Source organism: Parasteatoda tepidariorum, chromosome 5, assembly GCF_982258835.1.
Source record: "Parasteatoda tepidariorum strain Cologne lab strain chromosome 5, Ptep-v5.0, whole genome shotgun sequence".
NCBI classification, from domain to species: Eukaryota; Metazoa; Arthropoda; class Arachnida; order Araneae; family Theridiidae; genus Parasteatoda; species Parasteatoda tepidariorum.
In genome coordinates this window covers 102,501,522-102,526,539 of record NC_141759.1, presented here as the reverse complement: position 1 = coordinate 102,526,539, position 25,018 = coordinate 102,501,522, and the positions used below count along the sequence as shown (strand labels likewise).

The 25,018-nt window shown below is 27.6% G+C and overlaps 1 protein-coding gene and 1 long non-coding RNA gene across 7 annotated transcripts in view; one reads left to right on the top strand and one right to left on the bottom strand.

The window, feature by feature from the left end:
• Nucleotides 1-19: 19 nt before the first annotated feature.
• Ttc7 (tetratricopeptide repeat domain 7) overlaps nucleotides 20-25,018 on the bottom strand; it is a 45,081-nt gene continuing 20,082 nt past the window's right edge. For both annotated transcript variants that reach the window (XM_016067450.4, XM_016067451.4), the window contains exons 9-18: nucleotides 15,810-15,893; nucleotides 14,561-14,844; nucleotides 12,723-12,795; nucleotides 9,575-9,735; nucleotides 8,637-8,753; nucleotides 7,057-7,127; nucleotides 5,435-5,676; nucleotides 3,528-3,632; nucleotides 1,951-2,042; nucleotides 20-1,796 (exon numbers count right to left, since the gene is read on the bottom strand). In XM_016067450.4, the coding sequence (XP_015922936.1) occupies nucleotides 1,664-1,796; nucleotides 1,951-2,042; nucleotides 3,528-3,632; nucleotides 5,435-5,676; nucleotides 7,057-7,127; nucleotides 8,637-8,753; nucleotides 9,575-9,735; nucleotides 12,723-12,795; nucleotides 14,561-14,844; nucleotides 15,810-15,893 (1,362 nt within the window). In that variant the 3' untranslated portion in view covers nucleotides 20-1,663. The remainder of the gene's footprint in view (nucleotides 1,797-1,950; nucleotides 2,043-3,527; nucleotides 3,633-5,434; nucleotides 5,677-7,056; nucleotides 7,128-8,636; nucleotides 8,754-9,574; nucleotides 9,736-12,722; nucleotides 12,796-14,560; nucleotides 14,845-15,809; nucleotides 15,894-25,018) is intronic.
• LOC147809916 (uncharacterized) lies at nucleotides 16,977-25,003 on the top strand. 5 transcript variants are annotated; one of them, XR_015433889.1, is made up of 5 exons: nucleotides 16,977-17,299; nucleotides 19,050-19,079; nucleotides 20,407-20,440; nucleotides 21,069-21,113; nucleotides 24,834-25,003. It is a non-coding gene; the product is annotated as an uncharacterized LOC147809916 (long non-coding RNA). The 5 variants fall into 5 exon arrangements; XR_015433892.1 differs by lacking the exon at nucleotides 16,977-17,299 and adding an exon at nucleotides 17,654-17,749; XR_015433890.1 differs by lacking the exon at nucleotides 19,050-19,079 and having other exon boundaries at nucleotides 16,979-17,299.

The following is a 25,018-nucleotide window of genomic DNA, read 5'->3' as shown; positions in this document are numbered from 1 at the left end:
CACATTGTTCCTTTCAACATTTTCACAATTCATTCAACCACAATCTATTTTGGCTTACTGTCAGTCAGCAGCGTAAAGAGCACCAATCATTTTACATGTTAGATGAAATACTTGTGGGTCCCATGTGCTTACACTGAGCATGATTTGGTGCGAAGGATTCTTGCACTCTCGTGTGCATCTGCTGCATTTTGCGGGAGATTTTTAATTTCAGGTTTCATTTACCGCACTTTGAAATCAAACTTAAAAATTTCTTGAATTTTTACTGATCATGGGGACCGATATCATATGATAAGAAAATTTTATTTCTCTTGATAATTTCATTGCTGGTAAAGTGCTACCATGTTCGTCACTGGCAAGAAAATGGCTTTATTTCACTATTCTATTTATAGATCAGTACCTTGAACTTGGGGATCATTCACCAATTATGTATTTTATGAGGATTCCCAAAGCAGTCGAGAATCACAAAGCTTATAAGATTTTTACCTGAGGGACCGTTCACTAATTGCATAATTTTTTAAAACTTTTATTGTACAGAATTATTATTTTTTCACTTATTACTTTTTATTATTGTATTATTATTTTTAAAATTTCCAATTTAAAGCTAATTTTAATCCAGATTATAATTTTAGAAATTAACAAATTTGAATAAAAATTTATTAGGGGCCATTCACTTGCTTACTATTGCAATATGAATTTAAGTTTTCTTTGCTTAATTAAATATATATATATCTTTATAAATTTGGTATGATTAATTATATTGTTGAACATGCTTTTAGAAACAACTTTCATTTAAATCTAAAAAATACACTCGATAACCTTTTTAAATAATAGTTAAATTATATACAGTTATTATAATTTTGAATTAATTTTTTTACATAATCACTCTTGTGTATAAATTGTTTTTATGGTGGCTAATATAAATCAAGAAAAGAGTTCTTTGTTAGAAACTAGTTATTTTTATCATGATGGTGTAAAGTCTTTGAAAATTATTTTGTATTTTGTTAATATATGTATGAAGAACCTTCAATAATAATAAGAAAGAATTTTTATTACTGTGTACTTAAAAATATTATTTGAGTGCTTATTCTTTGTTTAAAAACTTGGCTATGCACCCTGATAAAGTTTATCTAACTATTGTGCTGCTAACTGAGATAAGCTATAAAACAATTTTATCTAAATAATCAACATTTGCAGCAATGTAATGAAGTCTGATAATAAAATTCAAAGGCACACTTGCAAATACTTCAATTACAAAAACCTAATATCCAACAGAAAACATTGTTTGACAATTTTCTATAAACTGTTGATGAACTTAGCAATTAATATTAAATTACTCAGTTTTCTTGACTGTACACAACGGTACTTTCAGTTTTCTATAAATTATTTTTTAAATTAAAAAATAAAATTATAAAAATAAATTTTTTATAAAGCAAAGCCTATTTTTATACAACAGATAAATTTAAATAGACCTTATACATTGCCGTAAAAAACATACATAAATAAATGATTTTTCAGACTTCAGAGTAGGCTAGGTAAAGGGCAACTAGGTAACAATGATTACTGCATTTGAGCAAAGCAACTTGTATAAACTAAGTATATTTACAAACAAATAAATTTTTGATAGAGAAACAGTATATTTTTTTCTAACAGATAAGCAGAGTATTTATTCGAATGTTCGTGGAATGTTACTAAAGGGTAATATGGGACACGTGGCCTCCAGTTCTATAGCCGTTTCAAAACACTCGGTGGAAGTGACAAAGTCACCCATGTCTTGCAATACTTTTCCCATATTAAACCTAGAAGAATCAATACAAGATATTTATATGCAATTGCACCCACTGTAAAAAAATATGACACTATTTCTTTTAAAAAAAACTCTGGATTAGATACTTTTCACTAAAAATATTATCTAAAAACACTTTCTAAAAGTGATTGAAACAGCTTTCTTACCAAGATTGATGTGACATAGGATCTATGGTGACGGCATCTCTAAGGAGCTTCTCTGCCAGCCTGCTATTTCCTATACTATGATGAACCATACTCTGAAATAAACATTAATATTGATAAACTTCTAGATTAATATATGGCATGAATTATATCATGGTTGGAATAATAGAAATTTAAACTATTGTGCAACATAATCTTCTGTTGCACAATTATGGAATTGTAAGTATTTTGTACAACCAATAAAGGGATATAAATTAAAGAAATGGATGCAATATTTTACATTTTTGAAGAACATATGATAAAATCAAATGTAATTTACTTTATTATATTTGTAAATTCATAATTTTGAATAAAAATAGATATTGATAAACCTAATTATATCACAGCTGAAAAGACAAAAAAATAGAAATTGCAAGTAAACTTACTATATTTTACTCTACAATAATAGGATATAAAATGAAGAAATGGTTGCAATATTTTCTATTTTTAATGATTTTTTTAATACTATTATTGTTGCAAATTAATAATTTTAAATAACAATAGTTATTGATAAATAAAATTATAATCATGACAGCTAACTTGAAGAGACAAAATAATAGAAACTGGAAGCAAACTATTGTGCAATATAAAATAATTTACAATATTTTATATTCTAAATTATTTAATAATACACAACATTTTTTACAATGGATAAAACTAAATAAAATACAGAAATTGTAGAAATATATAATTCCCATTTGTAATAAAATATTTTACAAACTTTAGTATCAAATATTTCATTGTGTTTATTACATTCTTATTACATATTAAATTAATTTTAGATAGCTGTAACTTATTTTTAGTAATATACAGAGCCAAACTTCGATAACCTGAAGCAGTAACAAAATTCATTAAAAAATATATCATGTAATCACTTAAACATTCAACAATTAGAAAAGTGAATTATTAGAATATTTTTGAAACCATTACAGACAAAATAATGTTAATAGTAGAATTTGTTACGAGTCATAATCAAGATATTTCTTACAAAACAAGTAGAAACACAACTAGAATAAATGTGCAATTCTTTTATTTATTACTTCTAATATTAAAGTTTATTACTTCTAATATAAAGACTTTTATTATATTAACTAGCATTTTTAACTAACAGTTAATATAATACTCACTAACTTGCATTTATAGAGATTGGTAGGTAATTTATTTACATTGCACTAGAGCCATTGGTGACCGCCTGGAAATGAAGATTTTAATCCTCTGCAGAGGGGATCTCATTTGTGAGACAACTTCCTTAATTTAGACACAGATCTGAAGGGGAAGAAAATTTTCTCCAAATCCCTGTACCTACTCAACTCTCAGTGACCGACCACAGGACATTCCATTCCACAGACTTTAGATGAGCACGTATATCGCACGTACTCTGTAAGCCTTAGTGGAGTCGACGATCAAACCCTGGTCATTATGGGTCGGAGTCTGATTCTCTAATCACTGGGCTACCACGGCACAACTTCAATTTATAAATAAGTTTATATAATACTCACTAATTTGCGTTTATAAAAAAACTTAGTTATTAAAATACTCACTAAATGTTGAAGAGCCTTTACGTGGAATGGATTAACAGCAACTGCATTTTGAAAACATAGCTTAGCTTCATGAAACTCTTGTCTGCATTCATGAACTCTGCCTTTCTGAAATTACAAAAAAAAAAAGATATATAATTAAAAGAAAATTATTGCATTTGTGAATTCAACCTAACAGAGCATTAAAATATCATAATAAAATATTATTTGATATTAATTGCTAATCACCTAAAACATCAAACTTTGTTAGCATCTTCAAAATTCTAAAATAAATAACTAAGTAAGTATCTAAAATTGCATTTACTGATTATTTATAATTATTTAGAATTAAGTTATTCAGGTTGTTCTAGTTTGCTTTATACTCAAACTAATAGACTGAACCTTTTAAAATGTTCATTAACAATTTAATCAAAGAAATTTTTTTTTCTTTCTATTTATTATACAGGATTGCCACTCAAATCTGGAAAAAAGATTCCCTGTGTTTTCATTGTACATATTATACACGATATATTAAGAGGAAACACAACAATTACTGTGCTCTTGTGTGAGCTATATTGGGCTAACTCACAAATTACCAGTTATAATCGCGAAAAAACTTAAAGGAACAGCTGAACATACTTAAAACAAATAAACTAGTTTAATATACAGTACCCTTCCATATTATTAGGGACACTTAAAATTTCTAAAAAATTGTCCTTTTTCAAAGTGTCATAACTTTTTCAAAAATGAATCAATTTTCATAAAAATTTCAGGATATCATGTTCAGGTCTTCTACTTGCACCTAAAAATTAGTAATTTAATTTATCTCAATTGTTTGCATAAATTTGCCCATTTGAACAAAGCAAGTTTTTTTTGAAAAAAAATGTCATGTTAGACAAGGTGCTACTTTGTGACAAAATTGTTTACATAAAAATCATTATTTACACATTAAAGTACAAGTCGTTACCTTTAAAACGCGCTAAAGTAAATGACTTTACGATTTTTTTTGCCCGAGATATAAGATTTTGAATTCGAATTCACAACATTAAATAGTGAAAATTTTGACGTTTATAAATAAAACCAATTATTTATACTTTCGAGTATAAATATAAAAATTTTATTATATATGTAATTTATTATATAATTTGAATAAACAATTCAAATTTATTATAAAATTTTGATATCGATTTCATTCAATTCAATTGAAATCTAATTTTCACAAAAAATACTGCCACAACTCACTTTTCACTATAAATGACAAGAAAGTTTCAACATCTCATATCTCAGTCAAAAAAAATCTTAAAATCATTTACATTAGCGGGTTTTAAAGGCAACGACTTGTACTTTAATGTGTAAGTAATGATTTTTATTAAAAAAATTTTGTCACAAAGTAGCAACTTGTCAGACTTGACATTTTTTTTAAAAAAAAAACTTGCTTTGTTCAAATGGGCAAATTTTTTACAAACAATTGAGATAAATTAAATTAGTAATTTTTAGGTGAAAGTAGAAGACCTGAACATGATATCCTGAAATTTTTATAAAAATTGATCCATTTTTGAAAAAGTTATGACACTTTGAAAAATGACAATTTTGTAGAAATTTTAAGTGTCCCTAATAATATGGAAGGGTACTGTAGCTGAAATATCATCCTCAAATATCCCATAGATTGCACTTTGAATGGTTACCATCTTTAAAAGACAAAAATAAGAAACAAAATTCCCAGTTATCTAAAGAAAAACTCAAAATTTCCCGTTATTTTAGATGATTTTTAAATTCGCTGTATTTTCCAGGTTTTCCCCGAGGACTGGAAATCCTGTTATATTATTTTTGAAATAGAAAAGAAAATATCACATAGAAAAAGATATCAATAAGTAGAGATATTTTATCCTTGTGATTCTGAACATTAAAAGGAAAAGATATGAGAGACTCACCATAACCATCAGTTGATGAGAAAGTGGATAAAGAGCACTGGCTTCGCTGATCGAAGCTTCGGCTTCTTTCAGTTGTCCGAGCCGGAGGTAGAGTTCGATGACGAGTAGCCAAATATGCAGTTGAAGCAACCATACGTATTGAGGTCCGGGTTTTGGCTGGAAACCGCTAATGGAGGATTCCACTTCGGAGAGTGCTTGTTCCACCTTGGCGGCAGCAGTGCTACAATTTCCCGCAGGTGAACCTGACAATATTAAGAAAACTTACATACTTAAGCACTCTTACAAAAAGATACAATAATGACAGAATCATGGCGCAGAATGTTACCGAGTTCTTTCAGAAAGATTTTTCTTTTGAGAAGTAAAACTTTTTTTTTCCTGCAGAAATTTTCTAAAGATTTTATTCTTCAGAATTATATCCAAAAGGTGCCTTTCTCGCGCATCTGAGTGCAAAAAAATGCTTTTTCTATTCTCCTTTCAGAACAATGAAAAATTAAGATTAATGAAGCAAAAAATTTGGTTTTCTCTTCTGCAGAAAACTTAATTCTAATTTTTTTAATGTAGTTAGTACCATTGATTTCCACATAGTTTTAAAATCCAATATACAGTAGGGAACCGATTATCCGGAACGATCGGGACCATCGCTATTCCGGATAACTGGTTTTTCCGGTTTTCGGAATCGCTACAAAAAGCCGTTTTTTTATTGTTAAACCCAACTAAAAAAAAAAATTTGGAAATAATCTTAAAAAGAAGAAAAATCGATGAAGTAATACACTAACGATTATTTCCAAAATGATGGTAAGGTGAACATCTTTCAAAAAAGAAAGAAAAATCCTAAAATCTTATGAGGAAAAAAAATTTTTTTTTTTTAAAAATGGCGGGAAAATTTACCGAATTTCATTCCGGTTTTTTGGTTTTCCGGTTTTCTGATTTCCGGATAACGGGTTCTGTACTGTATTTAATATATTATTTATTACAACAACTAAATCTCGAAATGAAAACGCGCATTTAGTAACTCCTTTTTAAAGAGTTTGATAACCGGCAACGGATTTCACGATTTTTAAAATTTTTTTTAATCAGATGATGATTTACAAAATGTGAACGAAGAAATAATTAGTGTGTTTTCCCCCTACAAAATGCAAGAATATAGCTCATAATATTAGAAGAAAAAAATATTACATATTTAATTAAAAAATTATTTTATTTGATTCGAAATGTTTTTCTTCTTGAAGTAAATGCTTTTGTTACTTTAATTTAGTAACATGTATACTTGTTATTTTTAAAAGTATCTCGCAGAAAGATGTTAGTGCATTTGATGAGTGACATCATTCAGGGATGGCTCCTTTAGAGAAATTTTATAAGGACTGAAATTTTATACACTTTGAAATTTAATATGGACTGCTACCTTCATTCATAAATCACACGCACACGTACACACACACAAAGAATTTGGCATACTTTAAAAGCAAAAAAAAAATTACATTTTTGAAAAGAAAAAAAAATACTTTTTCCAGATAGTCATTATTTAGACAAGATACAATAAGTAATCTTTTTAGCTTGCTCGTATTGAACAAATAAACAGCAACAAATAGATAAAAAACTGGAGGGATGAGAAAATAAATTACCAGAGTCAACATCAGAAAACTCTGAGGAATAAATATGAAACAAACTTCTACTATCACCGCCCTCAGTTTCACTGGAAAATAAAAATCTCAAATTAGAATTTATACAAACAAATAATAAAAAAAAAGCATTTATGAATAAAATATTAAAATAATTCAAGTTTAACAATTAAATTGAAAACAGTTATATGAGTGAAATTTTAAAATACAAACTAATCTAAGTTGAATGCATATAAACTCTTGAAAAATCCCTCCTCTTGCAGAGTTAAAAAAACTTCAGAAATTTCAGCAAGTAAAATAAACTTAGTGTTTATTTTCATCCTTTTTTTTAATATTTATTTAAGAAAGTAGTCATTTTTTTTCTTATATTATTATAAAGGTGTAAATAAATTGTTATTTGTTCCCAAGTTCAATATTGCTTCAAATGAAGGAGACATTTTAAATTTCAGCTATATATTAGAAAATAGATCAAACTTCATTGTTTCTTTTAATATAGCTGCAGTAACTAAATCTTTGCTACTCTAAGTATTAACAAATGGAAACAAACTTTTTGATGTTTACAGTTTCTCAATATTATCATGATGGAAATCATATAATGTTTTTTAAAAATGTGATTCATATATATATTATGAGATTTATATATAAGTACAGTGCAAAGTCCCATATCCGGGCGTCCGTTAAAATTATTATTATTTATTTATTTTTACATTTGCAACTTGTTAAAAAAAGTATTCAGCAGGGATGAGAATCCTCCGTTTTTCAGCTAATTTATACTTCTTTTTGATTTTTACTAGACTTCAGATTTTTGTTGGATTTTAATCTGATTTTCGCTACGATCTGAAAAAAAATTGGATTTGAAATTCGGCATTTCACAGCAGCGTGAAAGAAATCGCATATATTTTTTCACGTCTTGCATAAAAGAATTATTACCACGGATATGCGGATTCGAGATGAAATTGTCATGACTAGAGAGGGATATTAACTTATTGATATATATAGCTGGATATAACGAGTAGGGCAGATTATGAGAAGTCCCCTACTACAACCAAGTCATCATTAAAATGCTTTTAGAAAAATACATCTTCATTCTATTTTGATATCATATATATATATATATATATATATATATATAAAGAGAGAGAGAGAGATACATATACACATATATTTATAGTTCTATGAACCACATTAATCATGCCCTATCTTTTTTGCGTGCAGTAAATATAGTTTATAGCACCATTTGCTTGATTACTTTGAGCCCCTAAGTTTTTTTTTCTTTTTTGTATTTGTAATGTAAATAATGCTTTAAAATCAAGAATAAGAATCAAGAAAAATATAAAAAATAAGGAGATTCATTAGAAAACCATATTTTTTAAAGTCATTTTATTGTATCTAAAGATGTTTCGAGAGAAACACTGTGTGCTAAGATAGATAAGTTTTTTCTTTTAATATAGTTTTTTTTTAATTTTTGAAATTTTGAAATTTTTTTAAGAAAAAAAAACTTTGATCTTATTTTATAACATTTCCATTCAAGTACTATGTGAATTTAGTAAAGGTTTTGTACAAGAAAGTAATGAACTACTTACGATGTTAGTTTTGTCTCGTAAACTTTCTTCCACAACTGAAGCATCTGTTTACTGGTGAGTAATGCCACTTCAGCACCTAGACAGTGTTCTTCAAGGTGAGCTTTAGTGCACAGTAAACTGCAAACAAAAGATATTTATAGCAAAAAAGAAAATCACAGAAATGTTAACAATCAATTTTTTTAAAACTTTTATACAGGATTTGTTGATTTAAGTCACAAATAAAATATCGATTTAAATTAGCTGCCTTTTTTCAAAAAAAATTAGTTTCTAAACATACATATATAATTTTTTTTTCAATTCATTTGTATGACACATACAATAAGAAATGAATATTGATTGAAATGTATTGTTATGATGAGGTAAAGTAATGATTTAAATTAGCTGATTTTAAAAAAAATAGTTTTTCGATTATAATATACATAAGTTAAGTTTTTTTTCAATTCATTTGAATGCTGCATTACGTATAATAAAAAATTTATATTGATTGAAATGTATTGCTATACTTTATTAATAATAAAAAATTATAATTATAAACTAATTATAAACCAAAGTTTTTAAAATATCTTAAATGCATAAATAATTTAGATTTTTTTTTAAATAGAAAAAAAAAAGTTTTGCAACGAAAGTCTTAATTAATCCTACTACACAATCAGCTGAAATCTATTTCTTAAAAATTCTTTAGGCTAATCTCATGCTTATTGTTTATGCTTCAGAGTATAGTAAACATATACACCCTTTCCATTTATCTAACTTTTATTTTTTTATTCAAGAAAAAACTAGTACAAGTTCAAAAAGAAAAAAAATTAAGTTCTTTATTTTGATAAAGAAAATTAATTGCACAAAATTAATTAAAAATGAATGTACTAATATTACTGAACACTTTGCTTAACAGTGAATGAAAAATTGAATTCAAAAATTGAATGAAAGTCGGTATTCACTTGAAATTTTCTGGATATTCTTCTAGAGCCGCTTCAATCAACTGGAGTGCCTCTGAGTGCTGTTTTTGAGCTGATAAAAGAAGAATTAAAAGATGAAGGGAGTGGACATGTTCAGACTTCAGGTGTAGTGCTGTTTTTGCATGGAAAACAGCTTCTGACAGCTGAAAAAGACAACAACGAAAACATTTACATACTTAGCTAAAATAGCTCAGAGTACAACAAAACAGAAAATAGATTTAGTGTTCTTGGAAGGATATGTTAATACAGTCAAACCCCGCTATAGTGAACCTTCAAGGTACTGAAATTTTGGTTCACTATACCGAACCGTGATTTCACCATAACCGTTAGGCAAACAATTTTAACTAATGGTTCTACCTCCTTTTATTACACATTATTTAAAGAAATGACCAATAAAATGAAATACAAAAACGACTGAAAAATGATACGCAGTAACAAAAATGCGTTAACTTTTACTTTTTATTACTCTTCGTCTCGCGTACAAAAAAAGTTAGTAATCTTTAGCTGATGAGTAATCCTCAACATCAGATGTGGAAACACTTCCCGATTTTCCGATAATTTTTCCTGAATTTATGTTATTCCGCTTTTTAAACCTGTCTAACCAGACATTCGAGCACACAAAAGTAGTCTCACAAAATCGCTTAGAAAATTCATATGGCTTTGACTTGAAGCATTTATTCAGATACTGGAAGATAGTGGTTTCTTCATATGCTGAATCAATTCAATAATGAAGCTAACCAGAAAAGAGGATTATTGCCACATTCCATACTATAAATGTTTTTAAAAATCAGTTTATGTATTTATTTTGAAGTAGAAATTTCAAAATTGTTACAAAAAAAAAAGATGAAGAAAATAAATCAGTCGAAGTCAGAAAAAAGTTCATAATATCCAACTTCCTCTCTTTTTTTGGTTCACTATATTCACAAAAAATAACATTTTGCATGTGTAGCAAGGCACATTTGGTTGGTCGGGAGTTCACTATAAACCGTGTTCCCTACAGCGGGGTTTGACTGCATTATACGCAAGTTGATTGGATTGGTTTTTAAATTCATTGGAGTAGTATTAGCTTTTATTTTTTTTTAAATACTCACATTATTCCTTGAAATAATTAAAAACAAAGTTTTGAATATTTTTGAATTAATTATTTATCTTAAAATGTGAAAACTAAATTTCAATTATATAGAAGAGGGGTTAAAAAATAAAACTCTTTCCTATATCATTATCTTTGCACATTCAGCTGGAGAGTTTGGGATTATTGTAGGGTAAACCAACCAGTGAAGGAACATTTCATATATATTGATTAAAAATAAGAATTTGAAAGTTTTCTTTAGATTGATTGGTAACAATAGCTTACTGCCAAACAATAGGAAGTCATCTAGCAATGTTTTTGATTACCTGGTCAAATAGAATTCTCTGGAAAAATTTTTGAGTTTGCTATTATCTCTGCAACACCTTGTTTCTTTGAAAAAATTATAAGGTGAGTGTTTGTATTTATATGTTTGAAGTGGAATTAATTGCATGTAATAGTTTTATTTTTCTTACTGTGAAAAGGAGAATTCAAAATATAGTTATTGAACTTAACGTTTTATTTTTTTTAAGCATCATAGCATAATAAAGTACTGAGATAAGGGGATGCTTATTCACTGGATCACCAAACAATGAAAAACCAGTGAAGGAACAAGTGTTCCTTTACTGGGTTTATTTCTAAGTTAATGAAAATAAAACATAAACTTTAATTTTCTGGTACCTTTAGTGATGTTCCGCATCAAAAGTATGTTAAAAATACGAAAAATAACTTCTAACCAGTGAGGGAACAGGCATGTTCCTTTGCTGGGCATAGATTTCCCAGTGAATGAAGAGTGTGTTAATTTTCAATTCATAATTACAAAAAAAAAGTTAACATTTTCCAAGTATTTATATGTTATAATTTCAAGAATAGGCTTGTTTTTAAATATTTGTATGGCTTATAAATTCATAAAGAGCATTAAAAAATAACCAAAATTAAGTGCTCCCATACTGGGTGTTCATTCACAGGTAAGAGCTGTTCCTTCACTTGGTCATCTTACTACTTGTTATTTGAACCTCCAAAACTTTAAAATAATATTATGTAAGTTCTCTACAATTTTTTTTTACATAATTTGCAATTAGTAACAAATATGTTGACACTGTCATTTAACTAAAATTACAAATTTTGAAATTAATATGAATTTTTAAAAGGCAAGCGAAGCTTAAGTGTTCCTTCACTGGTTAGCTTACCCTACATAAAAATACATTGAATTGATATTTAATGCAGGGGTGAGTCCAGGGTGAATGAGGGTAATTTAGTCCAGGGTGAATTTGCTACCGTTTAGCGGTACCTTGACAAATTCAGCTTCAGGTAGTTTCACAAAATACTTTTAAAAAAGCAAGCTCTCGCGCAAACCTCGTTCTTGTTGCAATCTATGAAAAAGAGGAGCCTTTCTGCCAGCTGTCTTTTACGAAAAGGTAGCATGTGTTTGGTCAGATAGTGCAACGTGGTAAGTCTAACCGATCGCTTATGCCACATCAAAGTGAGCTTTTTTCGGCGAGTTTCTTAAAATGAAATGACGAGGCTCTCCCTCTATAAACTTTATAGGAAGTCAAAATTCCAACATTATAAACACTGTTGTCAATTTATTCAAACAGACCTTTATTTTTTATGAAACATTTTTTTCTCAGTGAAACATTTTTCTGTATGACCAGGTTGAAAATATTCCTATAATAAAAATAACTTTCAGTACTAGTATTGTTAATTGCATGTTTTTATTAAATTCAAATTTAACTATGTACAATGATTTTTATGGATTTTTAAATTTGGATACAATTTTAAGAGCAAAATGTTACAATAGCAAAATCATTTTTGAATGTATCGAGAAAAATATATAGATAATTATAAATGATATTTATTTGTAGTGACAATTTTGAAAATATTTTCTAACTGCACTTTATTTTTGTGTCGATTTTTTAATATAATTTTTAGTTTTCTCAAATTATGTCTAAATTATCACAAAATAGGTACTTTAATTTTCACAAAAGTATGTTTACATTTCACAAAATAGGTACCTCTTGAAAAACCTGAACAGATCCCTGTAATGTACTAATTTATACAAACCTGCCTTGCTTGAGCATAGTTCAGTGCCATATAAAATTCTGGGAGATGATCATTGGGATCAATAGAGCTGGCTCTAAAAATTGAAAGTATCCATATATAATGCATAATAATGGTTTTAACAGGATGCTCCATAATTATCTTTAACATACATATATGCATAAATAAAAAAGCAAAAATTTGTCTTTGTCTGAATGCATGTTAATTGATAACTCAAAACCAGGAACACCAATTTAGAACATGTTTTTTTTCGCAGCAGTTTGGGGGGGGGGTGGTTTAATGCCTCTTTCTGACGTTGTGTGGTTCGGACAAAGTATGAAAACAGGTCATTTCATTAATGAAAAAAAAATTCAAATGTAAACAAAATGTGCAATATTGTGAAAAAAGCATTTTCACAATTGAAAATACTGAAGCAGATAAAAGCACTAAAAAAAACTAAAAATCCTTAAAGCTCGCTAAATGTAGAATTTATATGCAGAAAAAAGTATACTAGAAATAAATATTACTATCATGTATACAAATATATGATCAAAATTTCACTGTTAGTGGTACTGTTAAACATAAACATGTTCATTCTTATTTGTCCAAGCAGCAATGCAATTTTGAGGTTTTTTAATTTATTAAATTCTAATGGCAAATATTTTAATTCCAACAACTGAAAATAATAACTATTTGTTCACACCTTTTTGATCACTAATTTTGAACTCACTAACTTCATATTATTATCATTTAAATGAAAATATCATAAACATTATCCATTATCAGTACTCTGTAGCCAAGTTCGTATCATAAGAAGACATGGGAACCACAAAATTGCATTTTTGAGAGGAGGCGAATAATTTATTGCACTTGCGGCAACCTTGTAAAAACAATTATAGACTTTTTAATTCGTTTAAAAAAGACTAATTTAATAAAATGTACCAAGTGATTCATGCAAATGGATGATAGCACATTATTAATTTATTAGGACTCAGTAGATTTTTTTTTTTTAAAAGCACAACTCAAAAATGTTTGAAAACAGAATCAAATACTATATCCATTTTTGAAAACATTAATTTTGATTCGTGTTTATCTTTGTAAACAAGAATTTCCAACTGTGTCCATTTTTGTTAATATGCACTTGGAACTGTTTCCATTTTCTTAACCTTTTAACTGTCATGCCCAAAATAATCTCTGCCACAGCACTGGTCTTTCAAAAAGTCACGCCCGAGTATTACTCGAAATAAATTATTCTTAGTGCAATAGATGGTACAGCACTTACTGAAAGTTTCAAAGGATAGGGATTTTTGTTCAAAGTGTGCATTTTATTGTAGCAAAATGGTGTCCAGTTCTTTGAAATGTTAATCATGGGTGTTAGCGTATGTGACAACTCTACAAAGCTGTCACCAACACAGTCTCTATACTGATAAATAAAAGATGAAAAGTATGATAAAAACAGCAGAGACATGTCCCAAACATACATAAATTATATATTTGAGTACATGTATTAAAGGCTTAGATCAGTTACGTCTCAATATTAAGAAATATTTTTTATAGCAAAAATCTTTAGTTTAGTCTTAAAAAAATGCATTTCTAAAACAATCACTTTCATTAAAGATCTGCATATAATGTACCAAAAATTATGGTAAAATAATGAGGGAAATTGTTTTTACCTTGAAAAAAATACAGAAGCTTTTTTCATTAGTTTTTGAAATAATACTTACGATGGCACTAGACATTATTTCAAATTAATATTATTCACTCCATAAAAATATTATAATTATTATATTAATTATATATTAATTAATTGTGTAATTAATATAAAATTAATATTTCAAATTATTTCAGTTTAAATTATTTACTTTGAAAAGGATTCAAAGGCCTTTTTCCTCAGTTTGTGTCGCGACGCTCGGGTCCTGGTGATGCTACACATCATTTCTAATCCCAAGCCGACCGCAATGTGGCATCGAGCCAGTATATTTTGAGGGTAGGCCGTCTCCCGTTCAAGAGCCATTTCTGCCATTTTGAGACCTTTCTCTGGGAGATCTAAGTTCTCGTAGCATATTCTTGAAGCCAACAAGCAAGGCAATGAGTTCTTTGGTTGTAAGCGGGCAACTTCATGCAAAACCATGTAAGCTCTGGAATGCTGAAAAGTGAAAAATTCAATATTAAGTTTTTTTTTTAAGAATTTGAGAAAGTGAAAAATTCAATACATAAAAAATTATGCTCGGTTTAAACACTTAAAACCAATGTATATGAGCAAAAAAAAAATAATTTTTATTAAGTGTTATCCTAATAAGATAAAAAAAAGCACTGTTAAAAAACATTTTAAAGCATTGAATTTAAAAATACAACTTTTGCATTCAGTTTATGAGTTGAAGAGATTCAATATGATGCATAACAAACATCATTTTTTATTTCAATAAAGTAACTTATATAAATTTTATTTATATAAATAAATAAATAATATAATAAAATTAAAAAAAATTTTATAAATTTATTATATTTTTGACTTTTGTAGTCAGGGAGCATAGCCAAATTTTTTAACAAAAAATAAACATGCTCAAAGCATTTTTTAAGCACTCAAAAAATATTTTTAATCACTTTCCAAAAAAAAAAAGCATTCACAATTAGAATCTGTGCAGTAATAAAAAGAATTTCTTTCTATCGTTTGAAGCTCTTAATTTATAAACATAAAATCAATGAAATTAAAAAACTATCATAGATAATCATGATAAAATAACTAGTTTCTGATAAATATTGCAAAGAAAATCATGCATTTTTTGTAATTTAGAATGACAAACGATACGGCAAAGAAAAGAATCTCTTTTTAAAAGATAGAAAATTAAGCACTTTTTACATACCCCGAATAAAAAAAGTACCTTTAAGGGCTTTTAAATAACAAAAATAAGCACTTTTTAAAAATGATACGCACCCTGCTAGTGGGCACCCATGGAATGCATTCATAAAAAATTTAGTAATTCTATTAAGGAATATGCAAAGCAATATAAATTATTCAAAAGGAACACAAGAAAGAGTCATAAAAAACCATTATGGTCATAAAAAATAATATGCAAAACTATTATTCTAATAAAAAAAAGTTAAGTTTACTTTTCCTGCTGATATGAGCGATAATGCAAACTGCGTCCATATATGCTGTTCTTCAAATGCAAATTTCATGGCACGTTCAAAAGACTAAAACAAAACAAAAAAAGCATTCACTCATTTTTGATGAAAAATAAAATCATTAGCATACTGACACAAATAATCATAGTCACAAAACACTCCAAATAAAAAAGTGAAAAAATATAGTCTTCATTAGCATCAAAATTTATGAATAAAAAGAAACTAGCCTAAAATAAAAAATCTAAGAATGTAAAAAAGTTTTTTAGTAATAATATATTAAATTACTGTCAAGGTAAAATTTTGTATTTTATATCTGTCGTCGAACAGCCGACCCAATTTTTGGGTTTACGACTACTAATGTTCAACTCCGTAGCCTTGTAATTTTGAACCAATCCAGAAGACAAGGAAACTCCTGGATCAGTACCCTCAAAGGTGTGATTTGTTATAGGAACATGCAGGACTTTGTGACTCGACAGATTTAACGTGCATCAGTCATCATTTATTACACAGGGAGTTTTCGGCCAGCGGGGATCGAACCCACGAATTCTTGGACATGAGCCCAGTGCCCTATTAATTAGGCTATCCGGCCGACATCAAGGAACAATTGTGACTAATCTTCTGAATAATAATTTATGGTCACCGCTAGTCTCAGGGTGACTAAATATAATGAATATGGATATTAGAGAATTGTCTGCCAGTTGCTAACCAATTGATACTTTTTTCATTAAAATGATATAGTTAATTTCATAGCAGTTTAGCCCAAATTCTTTTCAATAGTGGATATAGTTTGTTTGTAGAATTTAAGCATAATTTTCGGCTGTGTGAGATTTGGATACGAAGGAGGGATATTTATCCTAGCAAAACAAATGAAATCATTTAAGAAAAATTGATTTATTCTGTAAATCTTATTGTGATGAACATGGCCACATTTCAAAATTATAAAATAAAGAAAGAAAGTCCTTTAAAGTCCCTTTCTCCAGATTTTTTCTTTATATTTTGAATTAGTTTTAACTTTTGTAGAATTTTGTTATTTTTGAAAATTTAAAATTCTTTAAAGGATTTCTATCATTATTTTACTTAAACTTGCTTTTAATAAAAAAAAAAAGGAACCAGAAATTTAGAAGTCCAGAGTCCTAAGGATCCGTAGTTTCATAAGTCTAGTGGAATAACCCCAGCAAAAACATAAGTTCTGGCCATCTTCGAAATTACTGACGGTACTGATTGAAAAGTGAAGGTGCAAATTACTGTCAGCTGGGTTGATTGCTGGGCCACCCTATGAACTTTTGCCAACATTGTAGGAAGTGTTGGGCCTGTACATTACAAACAGCCGCATCCCGTCAGTCTGAATCTACCCAATGGGCCACCAAGTTAAAGTTGTCTGCTGCCGCCAGTGAAGAGGTCGAGCGAGTAACTGTAACTGTGAATTTATTGTTTAGAAAAAGAAGCACGTTGGATTCTTATAATTTTCAAAAAAGGTAAGGTTTTATTTTTTTCTATTACATTACATTCTATTACATCTATTACATTATATTCTATTACATGATTTCTATTACATTAATCATTTTTGATTTACTATTGTTCAAATATGTTTACGACGTGCAGATTTCGGTTTACAAAGAACCGCGTTTGAAGTGCTGTTTTGGCGCTATGTTTTAGATTGGCAATCATCTTTATTCAATTAATACATCATAATTAACACCTTTCTAAGATAGAATAATAAAAAATATTAAATTTAATTCAATGAAAATGTACAGACAAATGTTTTATCAACACCAAGATCGCCGCCAAATTTTTAGCGACAATCGAGCAGTAGCACGCCAAAAACAAATATAAATTCTGTTGTATGATGACTCTTTAAGTGCAATTCATAATATGTTGTAGCATATGATATAAATCAGGTTTATCTAAGTATATTATGAAAATAGGTTTGTATAATAATCAAGAATTTTCATTAAAATTTATTTCTTTATGTTAAATAATATTTAGATTTTAGTTAACTAATTGCTGTTAGTAATATTAAAAATTGTTTCTGTTATATGTATTTCATTTTAATGAAATTTTTGAGCTAAATTCAAGTGTAAAAATAGGTAAAGGTTTAATAATTTATACTAAATAGTTTAAATTAAGATGAAAAATTTATTTGTACATGTTAATATAAATAATTGCGAAGAATCGTGCTGTGAATTCTTAAACAACCTAAAAAAATATAGATTATGGAAAGTTTTTTAGCACGCAGTTGCTCATACTTAATTGTATATTGGCTAACCCCACTTATACAAAAAAAAAATGTTACAAAATTCTTTTATATTTTGAAATCAATGTTAAGTTACTTCATAATTTTTGTTAAGAGTTAAGTGAATAATGTTTTTATTGTGAATTTCAAGTTAATATTCATATAAAATAATGCCCGATTTTTATAGGGATTACAAAAATATATAAAAGTTCAATACAATATGAAAACAAAATTCATACTCAATAAAAATAACAAACAACTCTTTTTCTATTAGTTTTAAAAATGTTAGAAAACCTGTTAGCGCTCTCCATGAATTTCTATAGGTTTTCTTATTTCTTGCTGTGTTTATTATTAATTTAATGAACTCGCACTCGTATTGGTAACATGCGATCAAAATTTCTACTTTTCGACTAGTTAGAGTACTAAAATCTACAGGAGCTCTGTACTTGTTGACAATTTAAATTACAATCATTTCCTGACCGCTATAGACAGAATATAATACCATTTTATTTACAAGTACAACTTCTTAAAAGGATGTTTGACCACTTTCGAAGTAGCCGAGGTGCTTCAAATTTAACTTGTATTCTATTGAGAAAACAAGTTATAACTGCTTCCAAATCACTGAAAGCTAAATTTATAATAATTTTTTGCAGAGAATCTTTCAGTGAAAATAAAAGTTTTTCAATTAACTCCTTGAAAGATTTTCAATGCTAACCTTATATTTTGTGATCCTAGAGCCGAACTTAGAAAATTTTGTTGTTTTATTGTTGACAATTCTGTTAAGAAAATTTCCTGACCTACAAGTTATTTTTCTCATTCTAATTTCTGAAAAATATTATTCTAATTTTCATTCAAACGTTTTGAGTGCCCGTTGTGTAATGCTTTTTAAATTTTTGCTGAAAGTTAAGCGAAATTTTTTTTACTGTATATCTCAAGTTAATATTCACATGAAAGTAAGACCTTTTTTTTTCTTTTACCTCTTTAAATGTTAGAAAACCTGTGCCAGTCCTCCATGAATTTCTGTAAGTTTTATTACTTAATGTATTTATTATTTATTGAATTATCTCGCTTTCATGTTTGTAACAATGGTAACTTGCAATTGAAATTTCTACTATTTTCCAACTGAGTGAAGTACTGCGTCTCTGTTCTCATCAAATTCACTTTCCAAGTAGCTGAAGTGGTCCAAATTCAACTCTTATTCCATTGACAACTTACATCTTATCACTTAAAGGAATTTTTTTTTTTCTTAAACTAAATATCAAATCCTTATATTGAGCTTTGTATGGAAGTGCTAGACTAATATAATTATTAATAATAGTTTATTAGACACAATATGCTTTAATATTAGATTCCATTGAACACTAATTTAAACGTAAATTTACGAGTAGTTTGAAACACGGCTTAACGAAAAAATCTAGCCGATTTTTTTTATTGATAATTTTCTTATTTTATTTTCATAATCTGTTTTGGCTTGAGCAAAATAGTTGTTGTTTGCCTGTCAGTCTGACCACAGCAAAGTGAGGGTTTAAACGCACATATTTTAAATTATTGTACTAGGGGGCGAACCATATGGAAACGACAAAAATTTGATTATAATCAATTTGAAAAGTTTTTTTCAAAATAAATTAAATTTCAAAAATGACTTTTATGTGAAACTGTTCTATTTTACATAAATTAAATTGAGAAAAGCAACTATTACCAACCAATTCCCCTGATACAAATTTTTAAATTTATTAATAGTTAAAATGATTTATCAATTAACTTTTTTTTTTTTTTCATCATCTGCAGAATCTTTGATGTGCATAAATAATTTAATATTATTTTGAGAAGTAATATTTTAATTATTATTATTTGAATTATGATTTTAAAGAAGGATTAAGGACATTTTAATGTATTAAGCGAATTCATTTATAAAGTACAGTGAATTCTCACTTATGCACCAGTCTTTGGGACCAAGAGAAAAAGCGTATAAGATTTAAAAAACAGTAAGTTCATGCAAATAAGAAAAGCTTCAGATTCAGCAAAAGCTAAATTTACAATAATTTTTTGCCGAGAATCTATTAGTGGGAATAAAAAAATAAATTTCAATTAACTCTTAGGAAGATTTTCAATGCTAACCTTATATTTTGTGTTTTTTTTTATTGTTGACAATTCTGTTAATAAAATTTCCTGGTCGAAAAGTTATTTTTCTCATTCTAATTTCTAAAAAATATTTTAATTTTTATTTAATCTTTCTGGGTGTCCATTGGGTAATACTTTTTAAATTTCTGCTACGAGTTTACCGTAAAATATTTTTACTGTATACAAGGTAATATTTACATAAAAATATGACCTTTTTTTTCCTTTTAGCTTTTCAACCTGTGCCAGTCCACCATGAATTTCAGTAAGTTTTTTAACTTTTATCATATGCAGAATCTTGGATGTACATAATTAATTTAATATTAGGTACTTTGAGAAGTAGTATTTTAATTATTATTACTTGAATTATGATTTTAAAGAAGAATTAGGGACATTTTAATGTATAAAGCAAATTTATTTATAAAGTGCAGTGAATTCTCCCTTATGCATCAGTTTTTGGGACCAAGAGAAAAAGTGTATAAGATTTTAAAAACAGTAAGTTCATGCACATAAGAAAAGCTTCAGATTCAGCGAAAGCTAAATTTACAATAATTTTTTGTGGAGAATCTTTAAGTGGAAATAAAAAAATAAATTTCAATTAACTCTTTGGAAGATTTTAAACGCTGACCTTATATTTTGTGATCCTAGAGGCGAACTTAGAAAATTTTGTTGTTTTATTGATGACGATTCTGTTAATAAAATTTCGTAGCCTGCAAGTTATTTTTCTCATTCAAATTTCTAAAAAATATTATTCTAATTTTTACTTAATCTTTCTGGGTGTCCGTTGTATAATGTTTTTTAAATTTCTGCTAAAAGTTTACTGAAAAATTTTTTTACTGTATATCTCAAGTTAATATTTACATAAAAATAAGACCCTTTTTTTTCCCTTTTAGCTCTTCAAATGTTGGTAAACCTGTGCCAGTCCACCATGAATTTCTGTAAGTTTTATTACTTTTATCATCTGCAGAATCTTTGATGTGCATAAATAATTTATTATTTTGAGAAGTATTATTTTAATTATTATTATTTGAATTATGATTTTAAAGAAGGATTAGGGACATTTTAATGTATTAAGCGAATTCATTTATAAAATACAGTGAATTCTCATTATGCTTCAGTCTTTGGGACCAAGAGAAAAAGTCCATAAGATTTTAAAAACAGTAAGTTCATACAAATAAGAAAACCTAGATAGAAAAGTTTCAATAGCTGAATAAAACTACAAATAGTCGTGAATAGCGGCTAACCCTTCTAATTGTTTTTAATGATTTCGAGTAATGTTTTTGTCATCTCTGTTTTCGCGTAAACTGAGTAATAGTAATCGCTATAGCTTTACATTCCTTGACCAAAAACTAACGTTTTAATTGGTGGTGGGAAAGACACTGCTAGATAAATTTTGAAAGCATATGGGTGGTATATATGGTGGTTTCAATATGGGTGGTGTGATAGATAAGACACCTTATTCAAATTCATATAAAAAAATGTCTTCCTAGAAACAATAAAGGTGAAAAAAATCCCATAGGGAAGAAAAATGAACTGTATTACTAGATCCAGTAACTTATTTCCTTTTATCTGTAACGAAGATTGTTTATTTGCTTTAAACTGAAAACTTTTTCTAAAAAATGGGATTATTTTTTTCTATTTAAACAAAAAATAAAATCAAAATTTTAGACTTTTAAAAAAAAATTGTGTGCTGAATTGAAATATTTATTTTCTGAATGATGCATAAAGAATTATAATTATTATTATTTTCCTATATAATGATCAAGGGCCTTTGAAAACCTTTGTATATATGCAAAAGGCACATAAAAGAGGTGGTGCAGAAGTGATTGGTCACTGTATGTAGTTTTATATTTTAATAATGGTTATTAATTTTCATTTTAATCGTTCACTTCCCTATTCAATGAAAAAAAGTGTTATATTTATAAATTTTATTGATGTATATAAAATATTTTTTTTAAAATTTTATTAAGTACAGTAAGATTTTGATTGTGAAAGCACAATCATATTTAAAAACCTACCTTGTTAACATAGCTTAAAAACGTGTAGGTTAAAGAGAAAAAAAAAAGTAACGACAAAGTACTGATTTGAAGCATCTTGAAACTAACCTGTACAATATTGAATGCCTTCTAAGACATTATTTGGTAGAAAAAATTTTTGCGATAAGAACAATTTTTTAGTCCAAGCAAATAAAATGCCCCGTAAAAGTTAAAAAATTCTTAATAAAATGTGTAAGTAAATTTAATTTATGGTAACTAAGAAATAATGTTAATAACACCTACATTTCACTTATTTATCTATTCTTCAATAGTACAAAATATTTTTTTTTGGCAATAATATATACACCTACCTTTTTAAAAACAAAAAAGTTTTCTTGAAACAGAAGTTTAAAATGTAAACACATTAGGAATCTCTAAACTAACATTTAAGTGCGACAGAAGCAAAAAGATTATAGAAATCTTACGATTTTATGAGTTAAACGAGATGAAAAACATAAGAACCAGTTTAATTGCATATTGAAATGTTGAAGTTTTTAAAGATTCTTTTTTAACTTTCCGCCCTATAAACGGGTTGTGGTTGTGTGACGTGGGCGACCCTGCTTCACCACAGGTGCCCACTGGGTAACGAGAAGAAAGTAGTAGTTCTGGCATTCCTGTGGCCAATGGGACAACCCCCCAATGCCTGCAATTTAAAAAAAAAAAGGGAAAAAAGTCTATAATAAGGAAACGCCCATTGTAACGCTCCTGTCCTTGGGCAATCAAACAGGTTTAAATGTTTTCAGTCTAATTTTTCTCTGAATTATTCATTAGATTTAAATAAGTTTTGTTTCTTTTTATTTGTGGCCCATAATGTGTGTATCCTATTACAGAGTTTATTTGCTAGAATTCGAAAAGTATATGTTGAAAGTGGTTAATGTGCAACTCCTGCTATTCTAATCTACAGAAAATGACAACTAATTTTTCTGTATCAAATAAAAATGCAGTGTACCTCCTCGAGAAGGGCCAACCGTCCTCACTGCCCTTTGACGACACTGTCTGATAATATTCCTTTTAAAAAATTTAATGTGTAAATGATGATTACACACTTTTAAAATTATTTGTGTTAATAAGTTTGATTCAGATACCATTACAAATATTTACTTTGTTAATTCTCAACTGGTTAAATTTTTAAAAGATTTTTTTAGTATCAATAAGTTTATTAAAAGATTTTTTAAAAAAATTTGAAATAAATATTTTTTTTAAAAATATGTACCTTTCAATATTTATTTTTAATTAATCGTTTATTAGTTAATAGTTTAAATTATGGAAAGAGCCTTCAAGTTTAACAATATTTTTTTCTATTGCACAATGTTTTCTATTGCACAATGATTTTCTATTAGCATGTTTTTTTTCTTTGTAAGCTACAAATTTTTCTCATTTTGATAATGGGTGAGAACTACTTTTTGAAATATACATGTAAAATAGTAGGTATAGGATGGTAATTTTACAGTCGTTAAGAATCGAATTCAGCTGTTACATAATAGTACACATTTTGTTAACTATTTACGGTGTTAATTAAAAGCCCTTTAAAAACTCGGTGTACCCTTTTTTTTTTAGGAAGCACCTTTCCCTTTTTTATTCCTAGGCATAGTAATGGAGTATTTAACAAATATTTTTTGTTAAAAGAAGGAACTAAATTAATAAAAAAATTTGAAGAAAAGAAATTTCATCAGAGATGTAAACAATGTTATTAATATTTATGTAAACTTTTCATTTTTTGTCTTACATCTATACCAGTTATATAAAGACATTACGGAAATCGTGACATTGGGCAAATCTGTCGTTATTCTTATCTAGTTCTTGTGTTTTTTATATGAGGAAAACATTAATTTCACAAAGCATCACCATTAAAGTAATTTAAGAATTTATTGATTTATAAAGTTATTACAGAATTGTAAAATTATCTGCCTTTTTAACTAGCAAATTTTGAGCAACCTTTTTTCATATGGTTTCAATTCTGGTTTCAATTCAATACATATTATTGTTTTGATGCCTATTTTAATATGAAAAATGTTGTAAATTTTGAAATTTTTTTTGTCAAGGGTATACAATTAAAAATTTAATCATAAAAGTAAAGCGAAAAAGAAATACTATTGATACATTCGTGCATGTAAGTAATATATATTTAAAAGTAATTTTTCTTCTACAGCTTTCCTTGAAACAATAATTTACATTAGAATATCATAATTGTTTTAAATATTAAATGCAATAAAATTGAGCACCATAAAATTAATGAAGAAAAAACTGCATGTTTTTTAAAATTAAATATTTTCTGAGAAAAGGTGAGCACAAAATTAAACACCCTGAATAACTTTTCATTTAACAGTTAGATTTTCATGTACTAGTTGTCAATCTTAATGGGTTCGTGAGTCAATATTCAATAATTTCATTCAGAAAGGAATTTTATGTTCAAAATCTTTCTAAATTATAAGACAGGTGTATGTTTTGCATGGTGTTACTAATTTGAAGACTAATTTGATGAGTCAAAATTTATCAATGAAATGATAAAAGCAAAAACTTTTCGATAGAAATTTTAGTTTTAAAAGCTCATTTTCACAAAAATACTTATGTTTTTAAAATATACGATTTGCATAATTTTTATTTTATTATCCTCTCTTTCAGGAGAACTCTTCTGTGCTATTCCAAGTGATTCTATGTAGACAAAGATATGATTTCTCTGTTGTTTTTATTATTTTTAAAATTAAATTGAAATTTGTGTAATATTTGTATTGATTAAGGTTATGTCTTTGTATTTATATGTCTTTGTATAATAAAATGTTTGCAAGAGACAATGTTGATTATTCATT